Raw genomic sequence first — 20,498 nt, forward strand, 5'->3', positions numbered from 1 at the left:
CCCTTGGGGCTCCCCACCACATCAGCTGAGCCAAGGGGAAACCCCTTTTACAGGCACAGTGTGTCCCAGCACGATGCCAATACCAGGTCCTACTGCTTATATCAAACAGACTTGTCATATATCCAAGATAGACGGTTGCACTCCATACTAAAAAGAAACTAAAAGTCAAGGACCTGCACGGATAGTGCAGGGAAACCAGTGGAGATTATCAAACTGAATTCCAGAAGCAGCGTAACTCCTGTGTGCACACATGCCTCTGTGGTGACACTGACTTTTACTGTAGGACAAATCCTGCAGATCTTCAATTTGACCCAATTCCAGCAGATGACTGTTTAAGGCCTCAGCATTCCCAAAATATCCTCAACAGTAGCAGTATCAGAGACCTGCAGCAGAGTCAGGGCTTTCTTAAATACATGATGAGTAGAAGTCTACACTGCCTAGAAGCATGGAACAGAGTGGAAGAAGTCTTCCTCCACATGAAAAAAGTCTGAGAAGAGGTGTTTTGTGGTTCATTCCTAGTTTATTTCCGAGATAATTCTTCTCATTTTAAACAGCATTTTCCATGTACCAAAATCTAGGTATTGAGAAGTTATAATCAGGTTTTCAACACAACCCAAATAATGTTTTAAACCTTTCTCTGCAAAATAATTCCTTTTATAGAATGATAGCTGCATCCTGAGGATAAAACTCCTGCTGAACAAACCAGGCAAGAGCACACGTGGGCGAGTGTGTACATACGTGATGAAGTGCCAAATTTATAATTGTAACACAGCAGGGATTTCCCCCATCTTAGGGGCTGCTACACTTCAATTCACAGGACAGCAGAGCACGAGCTCCAAATGCAACTGCTTTTCCCAAATCACTCCGGACATGGACACCTCCACCCTGAACCACGGTGTACGCAGACCAGTCCTTACTGTCTAATGCCAGTGCCAACCAGTGGGCCAGAGAGGTTCCTAACTGGACCCTTTGGAAGTCCTTTAAGAACAAGCAGCCCCTGCCCGCATCATTTGCTCAAACAAGGTCCTAGACCCATCTCTGCACCTGCAGCGTTTGCCACCATCCAACAACCCAGGAGCTCAGCTCCCCACTCTTCCCAGGTCCCACCATTCTCCAGACACATCCACAGGCAACCAAACAAATAAAACCATGAATTATGATGGCGATACCTCATTTGAGCACTTTAACATACACTATCTCCCCAGGGGCCAGCTGGCCCGTCCCCCCTTCCCTTCATTACCCCTTGTAGGTTTGCTGGGCCACAGAGCCCCTAACCCTCAATCTGCTTGCGTGGAAGCATTCACAGCAGTATTGCTCCATACTGGTTTTCCAAGTGTAATCTTTCAGGTTTACACAGAGTGACCAGCACCCATCCTCCACCTGCTTCGGGAAGGGCAGCACCGCAATGCAGCCCCAGCATCCAGATAGCACGAGGAGAGGGAGGGCACACGGAGCAGGTTGAAGAATCAGGGTGTAAGAAAACACTAGAAAAAGTAATGGTTAGAAAATTAATTGCCTATTGGCTTTACCTTCTACAGAAGAGAAAAAGCCCAGACTGAAGAGCAGTTTCCTGGAAAGTACTCCTGCAGATTTATTTCTGAAGTCCAGACAAAACTCATATTACCTAAAAAGCATCTATAAATGGCACTTCACACAAATGCCTCTGCATTAGTGGCATATGCCACAGCAGTGCCTTCTGCTTCTCAGCATCTGTTGCCATGCTTTGTCTCATCTTAGAGAATATATCTGTAATTCAAAGCAGTTGCGAGAACACATACTCTAAGCCTATGCCCTGAAACCAGGCTGCAGAACAGAAGGGGAAACCGAGTCACCAAAGCAGAGATGGACAGACAGCATCAGGACCAGACTTCATCTTCGATGTTAGAAGAAAAGCAGCCGGGCACACGCTACCAAGGATGACAGGACATCTACATGCCATTGAGGGTCTGGGCCTCTGGGACAGTGGCAAAGATTTTCATGTTGGAGCTCTGAGAAAAAGAAAAGCTACTTCAAAATTAAAAAAGCTGTTATGCTGGACATCACATAACAGTGCAGCTGCTGGTGCCATACATAGAGAAATAGCACTCCAATTAACTTTTCTTGGGAACCACCAGTAAGGTATGCCCAGGTAATAGGTCTCACACATCCACACCTGCAGCACAGAGGTGGGAACTCAGAGCAGGAGCCACATTACCTAGTCACACCCCGATCAGTATTAGCACATCCCCTGCAACACCATGATGTGACTGCAAGTTATCTCAAGATAGAAAACTACTAGTTAATTTGCTCCACATTTCAAAAAAAAGGAATTAATCTGAAAAGTCCATCTCTTTCAACAACAAAATGCAAGGGGCAGGGACAGTACTCATTTAAAATAAGGATGCATATCCCCTTCACAGTCCCTCCTCCTTTGTTCTAGGGCAGACCTTATGTCTGCAAGCAGTAGGAGTAACGCCAAGACAGTTTTGTTTATTGGATTACTCTTGCTCTTAAAAAAGAGGTTTTATATTTGAGGATCCAGTATTAGAGATCCCAGCTAGCAATGCCAGACACTGTTGTCCTCCTTTGTACACCAAAAATCAGCAACTCTTCAACAGGTTTTGCCTTAGAGCTACCCCTAAAGACCAGAGATGAAATGGGATTACTCCAATCCCCAACAAATCATTGCCCAGACAACACTGCGATGCTTCGTACCAAAGAGCTAAAGTTCCCGTTAGCTGTGGTGGGAGCCAGCAGAACCGGCTCCTCCACGGCAAGTCTGAAACCAGCTCCCGCATCCAGCAAGGCTACAGCACTGCAGGGAGGCGAGCGCAGGAGTGGCCTTCAAAAACCATGTCGGAGGGAATGGTCAGTGAAGATTTTTCATCTTGACCCCAGCTTACATGAAAGAATAATATATTACCTCAGCTGAACGCCTCTACTGCGTCCCCTGGACAGGGCATGTCTGACAGCTGGGTGCTTTTAAGTTACAAAGTCCTGTTCCAATCTGGCAATACATTGACAGCATAATCCAGGTTTTACACTGGAAATCAGATCTGCCATCAATTCCAGACTTAAAGTCATATTTCTTCTTGTAAAACAATATCAACACTTTTGATTGGCAAAATATTAAACAAAACATTTCTAACTGGCTGGATAAAGATTATTATTTTTTTAGCTCATTCTAGATGACTGGGGAAGAGCCAAGGAGAGAAGCAACAGATGGTAACAGGATACTTCATAATTTCCAGCATTTTTTATTTCTTTTAAAGGGCATGCCATGTATTCTTATTACACTTTTCTTTGCCACTAAAGGAAACTGCTGCTTCCAAAAATTTTCACCCAGAAACCTGATTCAATTTTATAGGGATTTGTAAAAGCAGAGACAGATTCCAACTTTGTCTGTGGGTTAGATTTTTGTGTGACATCATCTGTTAAAATATGGGAAAATCTGAGCTGGAAGGGCAGTGTTCAGAGGCAGTTCAGTTCATGTCGCCTTTGACATTGTCATTTCTCTATTTTTCTGGAAACCCTCTCTGCAAGGTGTCTTCTCCCTTTTGTTGGAGCCACCCGATAGATCTGCTTCTGAAGATTACAGAGAAGATTCACCTCTCCATACAGAGAAACCAACCAAAATGAAACCGAAACAGAAACAATCCAAGCTGAAATAAAACCAAAGAGATCTTGGAAAGATTGAAAAAAGAGCTATGAAGAGCATTAGTCAATGCCATCAGCAGTCCCAATCCGACTCCTCCCTCATACAAATTATTTAATGTCCTATTAGGAGGCTCATTAGGAAAACTCAAAGCCTTTCACTGCAAGAGTCATTACTTGGAGCTGCACATTGACCCTACAAAAGCTCTCCAGCCACCCACCGCAGCATTAGCTCCAGCCAGCCCTCTGCTTCCTGCAGCTGCATCCCACAGCTGGACCCAAAAGTTTTAGAAAAAAGTTACCAGGTAACTTTAAAAGGAGTTAGGTCTTATGTTGAAGCTGTCTGAAGGATATACACCAGCAGGGAAAATGCCTAAGGATGCTCTGAAACCATTAAAACATTAGTACAGGCAAAAGAAAAAGGAAGACTTTGTCATTCTCCTTTGAAATAGTTGAGACTGGTAATAATTCAGTTTTCAACTAATACAAAGTAACAGAGTGGCCTGGCAAGCTGGCTGCGCTAAAAGGGAACTCAAGATGAACTAGTATCATTCCAGTACTCTTCTGGTCAGAAAACTGCTCTAACAGTCCAATACTTCTGCAGTACAACACAGACTCTTGTGGTAGCTCTGACTGTCGTTAACTTTTCCTGCAGTGATGTTCCAGAGGCATTTTATTCATTGAGTAGCAACTTACTTTCCATCTCGCTCAGACTTTGCAAGCAAACCATTAATGAAAGCATTCCTCATACGCCCACCTTTTCTTCCTTAAGGTCATTTTAAGAACCTAGAAATTACAATAATTCGCAATCGTGCTGCTATATACAGAATCCCACACACATTTGTCCTGGTAACACACAACCAACCCTGCAAACACCACTGCCCGGGCTTCCCAGGAAAAAAAACCCTAGAGCACACAAAAATCAAGCATGAAAGCCAAATCCCAGACAGCTCAGCTCTTCAGGGCACTTCTCAGTTTCTCAAGTTACCCTGCAGAACTCCATCTACTTTAACTTTTCAGATTTCAAAATCAGCTTTGCCAACAAACCGCTTCGTAGTCTTTCCCTTGAAATACAATATAAAAAGACCTCAGCGCACCGATGCCTCTAAGTGTCCACTACAAACTCAGAAAACACTCTGAAAACACCCAGAAAACTTTTTCAACAGACCCACAAGTCTCCATCTCCCCTGCTCTGGCATTTCACAGCCCACCCGGGGAAGGCAGACATTTGGAAAGCTGAGCTCCCGAAACACACTCGGCAAACCCAAAGCGTCCACTTAGTGAAATAAAGCTCTTAGCCCCACTCCTGCACGATTGTAAAAAATGACATTCCAGGATTTTTCTGGCTGCTTGTCTAGTGCTGTTGCACATCTGGTGCTTCAGAGCTTCCTCCTGCCACCCACAACAGGCACAATTTTAGGGAGAAACCCTGAAAATTGGGGCTGGCGAGGCGAGGGGGCAGAGTGAGCCTTGGGGTCCCGAGCAGAAAGCTGCTGCAAAGCTTTTGTGTACCGAGATCTGCCGCTTTGATGTGCGGAGGGGAGAGCAGATTACTTCTGCACAAAAAGTTTCTTCTCTTCAAGGAGGAGGAACTACGTAAGACGAGAGGCTTCCAGTTGACTAAATATTTATTCACATATATATATACACACGCAGATATAGAATGAACTAGAGCCTCCAGAAACACATCCTGACTTTTGCTGCAGAAAAAACAAGCCCAGCAACAGGCAGGTCTGCTTTAAGAAAGACGAATAAAGTATTGTTTTAAGTTTTTTTTCCCCTTTTACGGGCCCCCTGACAAATGGCATTCAGAGACTCGGGCAGCTAAAGGAGGTTGGGTGGTTTGGGTTTTTTTGGTTCTTTTTTTTTTTTCCGGAATGCGTTGACTAAAAGAAAGACAAATGTTTTGCCCCGCACAAAAGCCACCTCGCCCTCCCCAACCCGCACGGTTCCCCCCCCCCGGCCCCGCACACCGCTGACACCCGCCTCCCTCCCGCGGCCACCGGGACTCGCAGTCCCGGGGATGGCGGGGGGGACACGACACTCGGGGACACCTTACCTGCCCGGCCGAGGGACAGGGCACCCAGCAGCACCAGTGCAGCGGGTACCGGCCAGCTCCGTATCCAACTGCGCCTTTTCCACCGCGTGTGCGTATCCATGGTCCACAAAAAAAGGGGCACCAGCTCGGGACAACTCGGGGGGAAAAGGTAAAAAAAAAAAAAAAAACACAACACACAAGAAAAATCTATATACAAGCGAAGAAAGGCAGCTCAGACCCCCCCCGCCAGCCCCCCCCGGAGAGCAGCCGCTTTATAAAGCCATGGGGCGGGCGGAGGGCTGTCGGGGGCTCCGCCGCGCTCACTCCCGGCCCCTGCCTGCTCCTGCAGCGAAAAAACTTTTCTTTCTCTCCCCCCACCCCCCTTTTTTTTCCCTTCTTTTAAACCCAAGGCAAGAGTTTGTCAATCTCGGAGCCGCGCAGCAAATCAGCACCGGGCGGTGCGGCCCCCCGGCCCGGCCCGGCCCCCCCTGCCCGCCTACCCCCCCCCAACCCCCGCCCCGCTCCCGGCCCGGCCCCGCGGTAAGTTTGAACGCTGCGGGGCTGCAGCAGCAGGGCTGTCCCGGCCCCCCAAAACAGTATTTTTCCTCCCCCTTTCCCAACAGGAATCAACACCGGCCGGAGTTTTCTCGCCCTCCCCCCCCCCCTCCCAGCCCCCCTGCTCTTTCTGATTCCGGGGGGAGATAGGGCTAGGGGGTTGTGGAAGCATGAAAAATGCAAGGATTTGGGGGAAAAAAAAAAAAAAGTGAGGCCGCCACTGCAAAACGTGCATGCAAAGGGTAAAAGTGCAAGCACGAAGGAGTGGAAAAGGAAGGCAGCATCCCTTGCCAGGCTAGCAAAACCTTCCTCTGGCAGGCAAGCAAGGAGGACAGTAAGGGCTACATGCACAGCTCGTCCTGGAGTCCAGCCCCAGCTCCGCTCCTGCAGCTCTTTCTTTCACTACACTGCTGAGCACTGGTCAGCTTTGCACACCAGTGGTCACTGATGCATCAGACTGGTAAACAGCTGCTTCAAATGATTTTACTTGTTCTGGCATTGTAGAGCAGGAATATTAGAATAGTACTAAACTCCCCCCCCCCCCAAAAAAAGTTGATGTGACTTCCCCACACCAGGTCCTTTCTTCCAGCAATGCCCTCCCTTGGGTCCCAGGAGAGGACAGACCTCACACTGTAGGACTAGGTTGCACACAATGCTGCAGACCCCTCAACAAGACCAAGATCAGGTCATCTGGAGACCAGAGAAGGAAGAACAACCCAATGCAGCCATCTCCCTTAACTAAAATGCTTTGAAGACACTTGCTGGCATCAATACTTGCTTTGTCAGTGCAATTAAAGATCTGAATGTCATTGCTAGCACACATCCAGGTCGCAGCCCCAGCTCCCATGACTTTAGTGGCTGAGTTGCACCGATTTTCATGGAGCAGTGATTTCACCTATAGACTCATACCCTGAGCCACACCAAAGCATCCCAGCCTTCCCCAATCCTTGCATCATTAAGGCCTTATCATCCACAGGGAAAATAACCATTACCATCACTCTGCCTACCCTGGACTCCAGTCTCTTTGTCTATGCATTCGGTTATTTGGCACTGCAAGAAAGTGAGCAGTCACTGGCCATTCCGTTTATCATATACAAGGGGGGCAACATATGAGTTAGGGGTCACTCGTCCTGCCCCTGCTTTGGGCTGTCTGACAGAAGAACTCAGCACAACAGAGGCTTATGCTGAGCTTTAATTACTCACTCAGCATAAATCTTTGACCTGCTGGAATGAAAGTTTCTTGGGCAGGTAATTGATATCAAACTAACACATCAAAACCTACAAGCACAGGAGGCCAAGTCCCACTAGATCTGCAGAAGGAAGCAGGAGGAAAGGGGTGCTCCCAGTCCACTCCGGCTGTAGCCTAATAAAGAAGTTACCTAACGGTGCAACAGAGAAGAGCTGTAGGAAATCTCTCCCTTTACCTCTAAATCTGTTGAGATGCCTTTCCCCTCCCACCAGCCTCACCACGAAACTGGAAAGGCTGGAGCATGAGCCACACGCAAGAAGAGATTCTCTGCTGAAAGAGCCTTTCACCAGAGAGAGGTGAAAGGCAGATTGGCTGCGAGCCCCCGAGTCGGGAGCTGGGAGGAGGCACGCAGCATGCATGTGCTGGCTGCAGCCACGTGTAGGGTGGGTACGGTGCCAGTGGCACTCCCGGGCAGATCTCTCAGATGAAAGCCCCTTCCAGATCTTGCCTTTCATGAGTAACCAGATGACTAGAGGCTGGCGAGACAAATTAAGTGATGCTCCATATCCAGGAGGTGCCTGGAGGCAAGCTCTTCTACTATGAGTAACACCTGTGCAACCCTGCAAACACCACTGCAGAGCACCCACTGGCTGCAGCCCAGCAGTGACAGTGTCCATCACCACCACACCTCCCTCCTGCTTTAAAATATCCCACTACTCACAGCTACAGTCCTTTCCACAAGCCCACAGCTGCCTCTGGTACGGAGCAGAGAAGCTATTCCACAGCTCACAGAAACACTGCAAGACAGAGATGCTTTCTCTTCCCTCCATTTGTATGGACAAGGAAGAATCTCAGGGATATGGAACTAGGACAGCTAAAAGCACCAGCAGACCCTGTGGGTTGCAAATACCCTCCCCTTCCCAGTAGCACTTCTTATTATAATGACAAAGTAATAACTTGATCCACAGTATTTCTGTGGATGCCTAATCACCCTTGAGAGGCACTGCCAGCCTCACTGACAGAGGGGGTGTCCGATTTCAGTCCCAGTTACACAAATGCCAGGATCCTGGGTCTTCTCAGCCCAGACTGGCATTTCTGATCATACAAACAGCTCATTGTTTTGGAATGAGACCCTGTTTTGTCTTCTCCAGCTGCAAGTGAAAAATCCCACTAACACCTGAACACCGTAACCCAAGTGTTGACATTCCCTGCCCTTCCAGAGGCAGACAGCTATAGGAAGGGGGATACCTAAAGCATCAAAAGCACTGCAGACAAGGAAATAAAAGCAGCTCAGACCAGTATGCTCACTTACACACCACCCATTTTCCAAGGTGCTCAATTCCAGAAGCAAGCCAGATTACCAAACCTGGACCCACATCAGATGCATAGCAACTTTGCTTTACACCAGTTGAGAACCTGGCCCAGGGAGCTTTTGCTGAGCAGTAAGTCTGAGTTTCCAGGTGATTTAGAAGCTTGCACAGACCTGTTAGCCCCTCCTTGACAATAAGAAAAATACAGAAATAAGCTTGTAACAGCAAACTGGAAAATTCCAGCATCTGCATGCCAAGTTTATAGAGCCAACCTCCGAGTCAGAGTGGGCCAGATCATCTGGTGGTGCAAGCTCCGGGTAGGTTTACACACGAGCTGGGTTGCTTGACGCCAACTCCGGATCCCTCCAGCAGCCAGTCAGGGTAACATCTGAATAGCCAAAGGAATACGTTGCAGTAGTGGCAGATGGCCAAATATCTTTAAGGAACAGCAGTTTATAGAAGTATTTTCATAACTAAATGCATCTTAAGCCCAGCTAGCTGTTTATAGGATGGAAGACATTTGCAAGCTTACAGAAAAACCTTAAGATACATAGGTAAATTTTAAATAATTTATGCACTATGAAACTAAACATGAGCATTCAGGAAAAAGCCCAAAAGGGCATTATTCTGTAGCTGGAAAGTAAGCATTGGGATAATCAGAAAGAACAGCCCTAGGTGTTACAGATAACCAGTTGTACTCTATGACCAGCTGATGAGAACAGACTGAAAATGAGACTTTCAGAATTGCCTGAGCCATTGCATAAGTAATCAGGAGAGACAACCGCTCTCAGGAATGATTTCAAATACTATTTATGAAGAGCGCACATATCTAAAGAGACAACTTTCCTCTGTGATCTTACAACTTGTCTTTATTCTTTGCAAAGGTATCAACACAGTTGCACCCTTACCACCAACTCAAATTTTATGATTTGTCTTACACTGAAGTCACAATCCTGACTTCTCACACCTGTTGCCATGGAAATTGTTATCAAATTCATCTTAAGAAAAAAAAATGAGAACTTAGTGCTACTGAGACATTTTGAATTGACACTTGAAAAATAAAACTATCCATTTATCCACAGAGGAAGCGCCGCATCTGGTATCCCAAAGCTGGACACTGTCTCAAGCCTCAGTGCTCTGTACTCTGTGTGGTCTTTAATCTGAGCAAAGTGTTTATTGTACTTTCCAGGACTGTTCACATCCATTCCCACCCTGTTGAAGAGCTGCAGTGTGGCAGCAACTTCCCCAATACCCTAAAACCCTTCCAAAAACATTGTTTTGAACAAAGGCCATCACAAAGGCATTTATAGAACACGGTGATGGGTAGCACATCAACACCAATATTGTGGCACTGCAAGCTAGCAGGTGATACCAAACATGTAGAGGAGATACTGTTATGTTCTAGTTAGATTCCAGGCTGGCCAGTGACATGATTAATAGATTCAACAGGTACCTCCCAAAATGGGAAAAAGGTACAACTCTAGAAAGAGTTAATTTTTTTTTTCTCCCAGAAGGACAAAACACAGAAATAAAAATAACACCACTCCTGTGGTTAAGCACCTGTTTTGGCTTTGCAGGCCAGTTTCTTTACAAAACAGCTACAGTTCTGTGAGTCTAGGAGCTGGACAGCCAATTCTAGATCCCAGCTGCTCTGGTGGAAATTCAAATCTGACTTTTGCCATGAGGTGGCACCAGGACAAGCCCCATCAGTGAAAAGAGCAGCCAACACAAGGTGGGGCTTGTTTTTTGACTATGAAACATTTAAACATACAAAGAGGTTTGTTTAATAAAGGAAATAGCATTATAAAGAGAACAAACTTTCCACTCCTCCTCTTTTTCCAGTGTTGTTGCCTTCTCTTCAGCTTCATGTTAATGACTCCAAGCCTTGTATGTGTTTGAACCATACTGATCTATTAAATGCAAAAGGACAAATTGCACCATGGTGCCTATTGAGAAGCACGACCTCGCTTCACCTTCTTCCCCTTTCATCTGGTTCCTTCTCCATGCCCAGTGCCAGCCTGGAAGACTGGTAGGAGTTGTCATTCCCTCTTCACATCCCTGTGTTTTATTTCCTCATGCCCTATGATCTGCGGTCAATGGCCCAGGCTAAACCCTATATAATCTGTCTAGACTTCAGGGAGATAATCCTTGGTGCTACAGAAAGTGTTACGTTAAACCACGAGGCCGCACATTAACAAGGACCTGTGACTTACCCTATGATCTTCACAAGGGTCAAAAAAAATGAAGAACTTCCTAAGTGACTTGGACTAAACTCTCACTGACCCCAACGAAGGTTTTGTTGAATACAGACCACAGAGTTCATTTTCTAGCTCCAGTTTGCCCACCATAATCATGTCTCAAGATTAAAGGTGAGCCCAAACCACAAAGTTTATGTACAGGTCCAAAATCACCCAGCAACATCTGGCTTCAGGGGTTGAGCTTGGGTGCCTGTTAGGAATATTTTCATCTAGACCACTGTGGTGTTCATTTTCAAGCCTATCCACAAGGAAGGCTTTTAATACTTTCCCCAGGGATGAATGAAGATGGGCAGGAGTCAAACGAACAGATGACAACTTGCTTCTCATGCACCTCCACTTTTTGGAGGTTAATGGTGATCACAAGTTTACTTAACACTCCATCTGCCAGGACCACAATACATTTTTTTCAGCAATTGTTAGGCTGTAGGGGTTTTTTTCCTGTTATTCCAAGAATGCAGACGAGCAGTTTTGCTGGTAGAGCTCAATTTTGAGAACTGAGGTCATTCTTGTCCCTGCTGCCTTACATTTTCTGAAATAATGACCACAACAGATGTCAATTGTGCTCATCCCCAGCAACCTTCCCTAATTACCTACCTCTTCAAGCAATCACCATGCCATTTTTGCCAAATATTCCATGCACAGTTATTTGATATTACAAAAGAGCATCTTTGGTAGCTTCTAAGCATACGCAAGGTTTGGTGTTGTACCAAGGAAAAGCCAGCAATTGTTTTTCCCTTACTGCATTTAGCTACAATTAGCTTCTTTTAGCAGAGCTCTTTCCCAACAAGACATATGCTAGAATCCTACCCCAGAAAGCCCTGAATCCAAAATATAAATTGCTGGAAATCCTGGGATATCAGACTGAATAAGAAGTCAGAAGTTATAAATCTTGATCTATAGGACATGGAATAACTTTTGCAAGCATGGCAAACCAACTCCTTCTGTGCAGAGCTTTCTCAGAAAGAACCATCTCTAAAGATGTCTGTGAATTTCTTGGGGGAAGGGGGGGGTATTACAAAAGTTCCAGAGCTCTGTGCTCTCAAAAGCAGCCCATGCAACCTGACTGTGTGCTACCTGTGTGTGTATCAGGGTACAACACCAAACAGGTATTGTTTAGGGCATGCATGGGATTACTGGATGGAAACTAAATAGCACAAAATTCAGACTAAGATGTCAGGGAAAAAATCCTTACATTAAGATCTCCTCAGCTATGGAAGATCTGTTAGACTTCCCAAAGTGGTGAAAAATCCCATTGCCTGAGTCACATCAAATCAGTCTGGACAAACCTGTACACTGTTAGGAACAATCCTGCCCTGGCATGAGAGTGGGTTGGATGACCAGAGAAATCTTTTCCACTGATGGTTTCTGCATCTTGGAAAAAATTTAAGTGAATTTCACAACAAAGTGGGCTCATAGCACTAAGACAAGCCTCATGGCTCCTGCTCCCACCACTGAGCAAGGGGGTTACAGCGGTCTCCTGCCTTCACTGGCATGTACGAGACATCCTAGCAGCCCTTCTGCCTGTTTTCCCTGTTGACCATAGTAGGCTCTTCAGGACAAGGAATGTCATTTGCTAGGTTTTCCACACACAAGCTGGCAAAAAAAGTGTCACAAGTGGTTTTTCATCCCTATAAGCAGTAACAATACAGAAATTTGCATGTTCTACATATGTTCAAGCACACCCAAACTACCATCATTTATGAATTATTCTGTCCAGGTCTAGTAACAGATTGAAGTATCCCAGTACATTTTGGTTGCATCAGCTGATGATCCTTTCATCTTCTAGTCCTTCCTCAAAAAAGAAATAGAGCAACTTAAAGCCTAGAGATTTTTTACCAAGCAATTTTCATCCACTTTTTCCCTTCTCTAATATTTCTGTCAATTAACCATGTAACACAATTTCCAGGCAGCTATTTCCATTTATAATTGTTACATTAACTATACCAAAAATGGCACATTCCATGGATTCCCCCTTTGATTTCACAAGATTACAGGTTCATTCCACCGAGGGCTTCTGGAGTGACAAAACCCATCATTTTGTTGTCTTTTCCCCCCCTTGTTGAAGTAGTGGTTTAGAAATTATGAGAATACAAGGATGCTATGTGCACCACCCAGCTATCAAAAAGCAATTCAGACAACAGGCAACAGTCTTAGTAAGTCTAAGCTACTTTCTAAATAGAGAGGGGAAATAAAATGTCAGGCAAAGCAGTCATTTTTGTGGATGAATCACTCGAGGAATCCAATCCAGCTACCAAGTGGTCTCTAACATGACTAATTTTTACTTCTGTCTGTTCAGTGTTTCCAGTAAGTCACCTTCTCAGACGCATCAGCACCTTTCCACAAGTCCCCACAGTAACTTACTCCCTGCTCTCCCCACTGATGAGTTTTCCAGTTTGGGGAGCTCTGGGGTGAGCCAGACAGCACAGCCAAAGGCACAGACCTTGGCCAGAACAAGGTGCCAGATCATTAACATTTTTAAATAGAGACACAGCACTAGTACATCCAGATTAAGCACCAATATACCACCCTAGATCACCCCACCGCCTGCTAGCCCTGGTTCATGCTCCAGCCTCCCAGCTGCTTATTTCAGCTGGGTTTCCAGGATGCAGCACCCACATATCCACCGTATTTCTACAGTAGATGCTCAACTACTGCTTGGGGGACAATACCTCTAGTGCTGGTGTCTTTCTGTAGCATCTAGTCTTCTGAAATTGTTACCAATAGCTGTTTTACAGCTATTTGAAACTGCAGATTGGTTGGTCACTTCTTACAGGGTGTCTTGCTTAATTATTTTTTAAATACAGACCTGGTTTTGTTCCCAGTTCCATTCCAGACATGAGCAGTATCTGAAAGCCTCCTGTTTACATATTTTAGGTTTTTTAAATTTATTTTTACATTTCTCAGACACCTTTGAGGAAGTCCAAGGAGTTTTGGCCACACTTATCTTCAAGATCAGCAGTGCAAAATACTCCACCAGCATTCCACATCCCTTTGAGGATCTGATCCAGAAAAAAACCAGCTCTAATTGTTCTTTGCCGAGTCATGAAAAAGCAACTGTGTCAGGGAACCGGTAGCAGACAGAACATGGTCTGCTGTGCTTCCTATCTTTGAATTACAACTAAACCATACCTTTCAGAAAACGTAAGCTGCCTAGCTATGTGTATATATATACCATGGGCTTGCATATCTTTTTGCCTGCAGCCCCCTGCCCAGAGCATGGGGAGATCTCTAGGAGCACTTATACTTGCCCTGTAGGTTGCAACTAGCTTGGGTTAAAAGAGTTTGCTGCATTGCTATACTCAACTTGAGTGCAATCACAGCCACAACTTTGTCACTCCTTGTGGTTTTATTAGCCCTGGGAACCATCACTGTGCTTATTTGGGGTTCTGCAGACACGTACATAGAAACCCCCAGACATCCAATACATATAGACAACTCCTAAACATTAGGAAATAGATATCTGCATAATTAACATTTGGGGGAGATTAAGTTGGCATAGAGGTTCATGTGGTCCTGATTAGGACCAGATGTGCATTTTTCCTACTGCTGGTGATCACAATAGGAATTTGGCAGTGCATCTGAGACAGGAGGGCTGGGAGAGAGCCTGGAAGACTCAGCTGGGTCCTGCCCCTTCCCTAGGACCCAGCCCTGATGGCTGCTTACCTAGCTCAGTCCCTTCCACCTGTGACCACCACAAAACACAGCTTCACAATGCTGCTATGGATTTATTCTCTTTTCAATTCTATTTAGATTTGTACATATCAAAGGCATAGGGCTGCGGGAGACCTCAGTCCCAAGCCCTGTACCAAAGCAAGGGCACCTTCTCCAAACTGTCCTCAACAGCTCCCTTTCCACAAAGCAAAGCCTCTCTGGGAGTGCAGAGCACCTGACAGCTCATTACACCTCCCAGCTGCACAGCTTCCACATTTATGGGTGTCTTTAACTCTTTGCTGCACCAGTGCCTTTTATTTACCTATCATACAGCTTGTTTTCCTCTGGCAAGGCTTCCCCATGGCTTTGTATTCATAAATCATGAGGCCAGAGGGGCTCACATTTCACAGAGGCCATGGGGCTTCAATGAATTAAGTCTTGTTTGAACTAGAGTATCTTTTTTAGCAAAGCAAACAAACTTTGTGACCTGACTTGTACTACAGCAAAGTGAGCCCAGAAAGAACTCCAGGCTGCAGTGGGAAGGTATTTTGCTTGAAAAGTCAAGTATAACAGCTTCCTCATGGCACTGCTGAGAGAATGGAAGATCTGAGGAGACACCCTCACCTCAGACATTCTGTTGGGTCCAAGGCTGATTTATGTAAGGGCCCTTTATACCTTTCTGGCAGCCTTTAAGTTGCCATCAGTGCCTTCTTGCAGTTTAAGATGCTTTTCTTGGTGTCATGTTTGGTCTCACTGAGCAGTTTTTCCTCCCCTTGGTCCTTGGCTTCAGCAGCAGAAATATATTATCCCAATTGGATGCTCTGCTGATTTAAATTGACATAGCTCCATCAAAGGCAATGAAGCTTCACACATTTCTGCTCACAGCATCCCTACCCCCATGCCTTCCTTTAAATGAAAGTCAACTACTTAATCACCAAACATGACTGTGATTTAATTTCCAGGGTGACATTAAATCTTATTGCTAACTGGACTCTCTTTCTACAATCTTCCCCAAGACCCACAGAAAATTCAGTCCTTTTCCAGAAATGCTTTTCCATTCAGATAACAATTTACTTCCAGCTCATACACAGCTTTCATGCAGGACTTCAAACACTTACTAATCAACTCTATGGGCCATGCCATGTAGCCAGCTGCAGAAGCAGGGCTCCTGTGACTTAACTCATGCAATGTCAAATCTAAGATCAGAAATTCTGGGACTATTTACCCCAGTCCTGTGGTCTGCTAAGCCAGCTATTCACTTGAGGGACATTTTAGCATAGATTCCACTTGTAAGGGTCTGTGTATTTAAAAAGACAGAAGAGCCTGCAGATGAAGGATTCAATTGACAAAAGGTCACCAGCAAACATGACTAATCCATTATGCTGTTAAACAACTCAACATGCAGGGGTTAATCAATGCTAGCCCAAGGTCTAATCCCTCTTTCTGCTAAATAACTCACCAAAAACAAACTCTGCCTACTAATGTTCTGGAAAGGAAGATAAATGCATACAAGGCTTGAGAAGGTTCAGTTTTCAGAGCTCTCAGTTACTATAAAGCCTGACTACTGTCAGTCTGGCCAGATGTTATTCCCATCCTTGCGAGGATATGGATTAGGGGAAGGTTGGCTGGCGCTTTGCCAGTTTACAAGAGTCAAAGCACTGGGCTCCTCCTCAACCTGCATTAGCAGGGCTGTCCTGCACAGACAAAGCAAGAGTCACTATTCCCTCGGGGTTTCTGTGCATATTCCAGACCCCTATTTATAGCTGTGATTTGTGCTTTTACAAGATGGTAATTTCATGCTGCTCATAAATCTTTCCCTGAAAACTGGTATTTGTAGGTCAGCAAGGAGAGGAAGCCAGCAACCAAAATTGCTGAACTTCTGCAGAAACTGTACAATTGGGCCACAAACACTGAAAGGCAATTAGGAGGAATCAAAGAGCCTTGTGTTGTCTCATGTTGGAAGGGGACATGTTTGTTCCATGAGGATCAGCAGCTGCTGCCTACACATTGAGGAGGTTGTTCGGGATCTGGGAAGAGGGTGACACCATTTGCTTACCCAGCAGATACAGCTTACTGCATCAATATGCCAGCCAAGTTTGGACTGGCAAGTTACATCACTGACATTATGTCATGAAATTGTTCGTCCCATTTGATTTTTTTTTTTTTGCATTTCTAACACCTCTGGGATCGCATTTTCCCCTCAAAAGGGAAAAGAGGCTTAGCAGAAGGTTATTTGCTTTGGCATTTAAAGATATTGGGAGGAAATTAATACTAGTTTAGGCTCTATAATGTTGGAAAGGCCACAAATACAAATGCTAACCTGTCCTTAAGACCCTCCTGTGTCCCATTGATTTCAGGGCAGCCTTGCAAAAGTCCAGTCTTTTGGAATAAATGGCCACACAAAGAGTTACGGCAGGGCATGCCAACTTTTAACAAGCGGGTATTGCAAACCGGGATCCTCGAGATGCAGGGTCTCATATACCACATTTTTTTCCCTGTCAATGCTTCCAACACTAATAACTAAGGGAAACCCTTAGAGCTATGCCCATCCTTGCATTCATTACACCCATGCTGCACCACTGAAGTAAAATAGCTTTTACTCCAAATGCCTGTTACATGTAAGCAAGCTCTTTATAATTAAAAAAGATGTGCTTAATTCCTGAAGAAAAATGATTAAACCAAGCCATTTTCTAAGTTGCATTCAATTACAAGGGCACTCCAACTTCCAAATAACTTCTTTTCATCACAACAGTTTTGCCTGCCCCTGATTAGCAATAGTGACTTGCAGAATGTTTGCTGTTTGGTTAAGCACCCAAGACACTTGCTGCTTTTCTACACTGATTTTTTTTTTTTTTACATGCCACTGGAAATTGCAAGGTTCACAGAACAGCTCCATAGTGAAGTTTGCAAGCTGCTCTTTCTCTCCGAGCAATCCAGGATGATCTACAATCTGATACACCAGAGGCACCCAACGAAAAAAATGTGAATACAAAGCAAAGAGTTAGTCCAACACTAAAACTCTCAAAAAGTAACTTAAAAAATTAACTCTCCTCTTAAAGACCCTGTGCCTGACCTCTGCTTAGTTACACCCAAGTATGTCAGCAGAACTACTTACAGTAAAAGCAGTCCTCTTGCCCTATGAACTTCTTTGACTTCATTGAGTTTTTTCATGCAAAAAGGCCCAGATGCTGGAGCCTGGGATCTGAATAAGGACAGTCATTCATGGAAAGCCAGAACTGCATTCCTGCATGCTGGCTTCACCATCCCTCCCTGCACATTTCAGGCTTTTAGCAGCAGGCAATGCAGTCCTCATTTCCCACCCACCAGCACTGGAGGATCTTGGCTGGGTGGGCCCCAATGGATGGTGGAAGGGAGCTGGGATCTCACCCAGCAGCTCTGTCAGACCCTTCCTGGAGCAGGAGGCAGCAAATGTGGAAAGCAGATGTGCAAGTGGAGGAAATCGGGTTCGCAGAAGACAAGGAAAGGAAGCACGGAGCAGCCTGCGGGAACAGCACCTGTCCCACTAAAGCACGTTGCATGCTCCTAATAAAATGCCTTTGCAGCAGAGGCAGGCACACCAATCAGCCAGTTCTCTCCCACATCCTCTGCTAATTTGTCTTAGCACAGCAGGAAGCAGTCTAGCCTTTAAGATACCAAGAGACATCAGCAGGGACCAGGCTGAGGACTTCCAGCAGCAAGATGTACATAGCTCCTGCCTGAACTGGTAGCTCACCATAAGAGCCAAAGGAAAGAGCCTTTTGACTGAGTCACTGGCATGGGGAAGAAGCCTAAAGTATTTCCCAGCTCCTCTACTGACTCTTTGGTGAATCAGCCACTGAAGTTCAACAGCAGTCCCTGCACTGGCCGCAAAACTCTTTTGAGAAAAACATTGAATGTTGGATAGCTTGAGATCTAGTACTCCCTACCTGATTTGGAGCACAGATTTAAACCTGGCCTTCTCCTTCCCAGCTGCAGAAGATAAATGATAAGTTTCCACAAGGTTTAGTCCCAGAGAAGCAGAGTTTGCCAGCTGCGAAGGAAGCAAACATATCCAAATCAGACAGCTCTGAAAAATATCCTGTAAATCTTTCACCTGTGACTTTTCACTTGATCTAGTCCAAGGCAGAATGAAGGAATAAAATCAAAAGCGGCTCTTTTCAGGTACGAAGAGCTGTGGCTTAGTTCAGTACTAATTCTGGCATACAGGAGTGTTGGTCATGGGTGCATGTGTAGTGTCATACTCCCCATACTGAAAGCTGTTTGGTCACATTTAAAGTTTAGGGGTTTTGGCATATTGTATAGTAGCTGAACTGTATCCTAATGCTAGGAACATCACAGACGTGCTGGTTCAATCATTTCCCAATAAAGCTATATGCTGACCTCTTCAACGCCTGCATTTTTGTATCCCCAAATGAATAACTGAATACCTCTGAATATCTGTATTCCTCAAGTCTGTAGTTTAAGCATGGACTGAGCAAATTCCTCAGACAGGTTGGAAACACATTTATGAAAATATCAGTCTAGAGTCCACTGTAAAATCATTATCCCCCACACAAATCCCCATGATGTAAATAAAGCCAGACAAGCCCAGTTGCTGCTTTTGCTACAGTCCAAACTCTCTCAGGCACAGGAGGAGATGCCAGCCTCCCAAGGGTACTGTCTGAAAGTCCAAGAGCAATCCCCCAACCCCAGCAGTGACTCACTTCACTACATTTGCTTCCTGTGGTTCATTCTATCACATGCAACATTATCCCCACAGGACATGACAAAAAAAAAATCTGGCTGGTGGCTGTTTTATTTACTGCCAGCTGCAACTTCTCCTCTGAGTGCTGCAGTATCTGATACATGAAGTCTGATAAGCTGCATACATGTCTTCCTTATCATCCTGCTCCGGCTTTTCATTTACTGAAGTCCCATGAACACAGAAGGAATAATATCTTGCAATATACAGTTTGGCCTTCAGAGACACTGAGCATCTCAGTTCACTACAGATGTTCACCATGTGGCAGCACAAGTACCATTTAATAGCAGGATTGAGATCAACATTTGCTGCTAAAAATGTCAATTCAGTGTAACTGAAGTCAATTCACAAGCAGATCCTCCCAAAGCAAGACAAAAATGGCAACTTGTGCACAAAACTGAACTTTGCCAAGAATTATGCATACAGCAGACCAGAATCAGCGTTTTCCACAAGAGCGGCAGCATCATCGCAAGAATCAAGAGCGAGTTTGGGGTAAAATTTGGGCCATTTGCACAAAACCCCAGGGGCAGATTATTTGCAGATTTTATCCCAGCAAGTCTGAAAAAAGTGGTGTGCAATGAGAGCACGGGCACTAAAAGAAACTGCTGAAGATTAGAGGGCAGCTGAATGATGAACCCAGGCACTCTGCAAACATTGCCTCCGGGAGAGCTACCCAGAGGTGGAAGCACTACATGTCCACGCAGCACAGAAGAGCTTCTCCTTTTCTCTCATTGATTTACAACCTTGCAGGCAGTCCAGTTGGAAGCAGGGCGTGCAAACAAGAGCACTTGAGCCATTGTGGCCATCACAACCCTCTCCTCGGGGCTGTCCTCCCAGCAAGGACCTCTCCCCTTCCCTTGCAAGGCTCCAGCTATCAACACCCTGCCCCAGGACCAAGCATCACTATCATTTCTCCTGCGCAGTAAAAGTCATACAATATAAACAGCATGTTTTCATCATTGTGCTTAAGCCAAATGACAATTAACTGTACAGGGTTATTCATCCCCTTGCTGGCTATGCTATGACATGGAGTTAACATTATTAGTTTAAACAGGAGCTCCGTTGTTTCCCAAATGCTGCATTAGCTTCAATAGCCCTGGGGATGAGGAAAAGAGCTGCTCTC

At 45.3% G+C, this 20,498-nt stretch overlaps 1 protein-coding gene across 2 annotated transcripts in view; it reads right to left on the bottom strand.

The window, feature by feature from the left end:
* Positions 1 to 6,040, bottom strand: part of COL5A1 (collagen type V alpha 1 chain) — a 159,315-nt gene extending 153,275 nt beyond the window's left edge. For both annotated transcript variants that reach the window (XM_052814842.1, XM_052814841.1), the window contains exon 1: positions 5,693 to 6,040. In XM_052814842.1, coding sequence (XP_052670802.1) covers positions 5,693 to 5,792 — 100 coding nt within the window. In that variant the 5' untranslated portion in view covers positions 5,793 to 6,040. The remainder of the gene's footprint in view (positions 1 to 5,692) is intronic.
* Between the last annotated feature and the right edge of the window lie 14,458 nt (positions 6,041 to 20,498).

This window comes from Harpia harpyja, chromosome 19 (assembly GCF_026419915.1).
Source record: "Harpia harpyja isolate bHarHar1 chromosome 19, bHarHar1 primary haplotype, whole genome shotgun sequence".
Lineage (NCBI taxonomy): Eukaryota > Metazoa > Chordata > Aves > Accipitriformes > Accipitridae > Harpia > Harpia harpyja.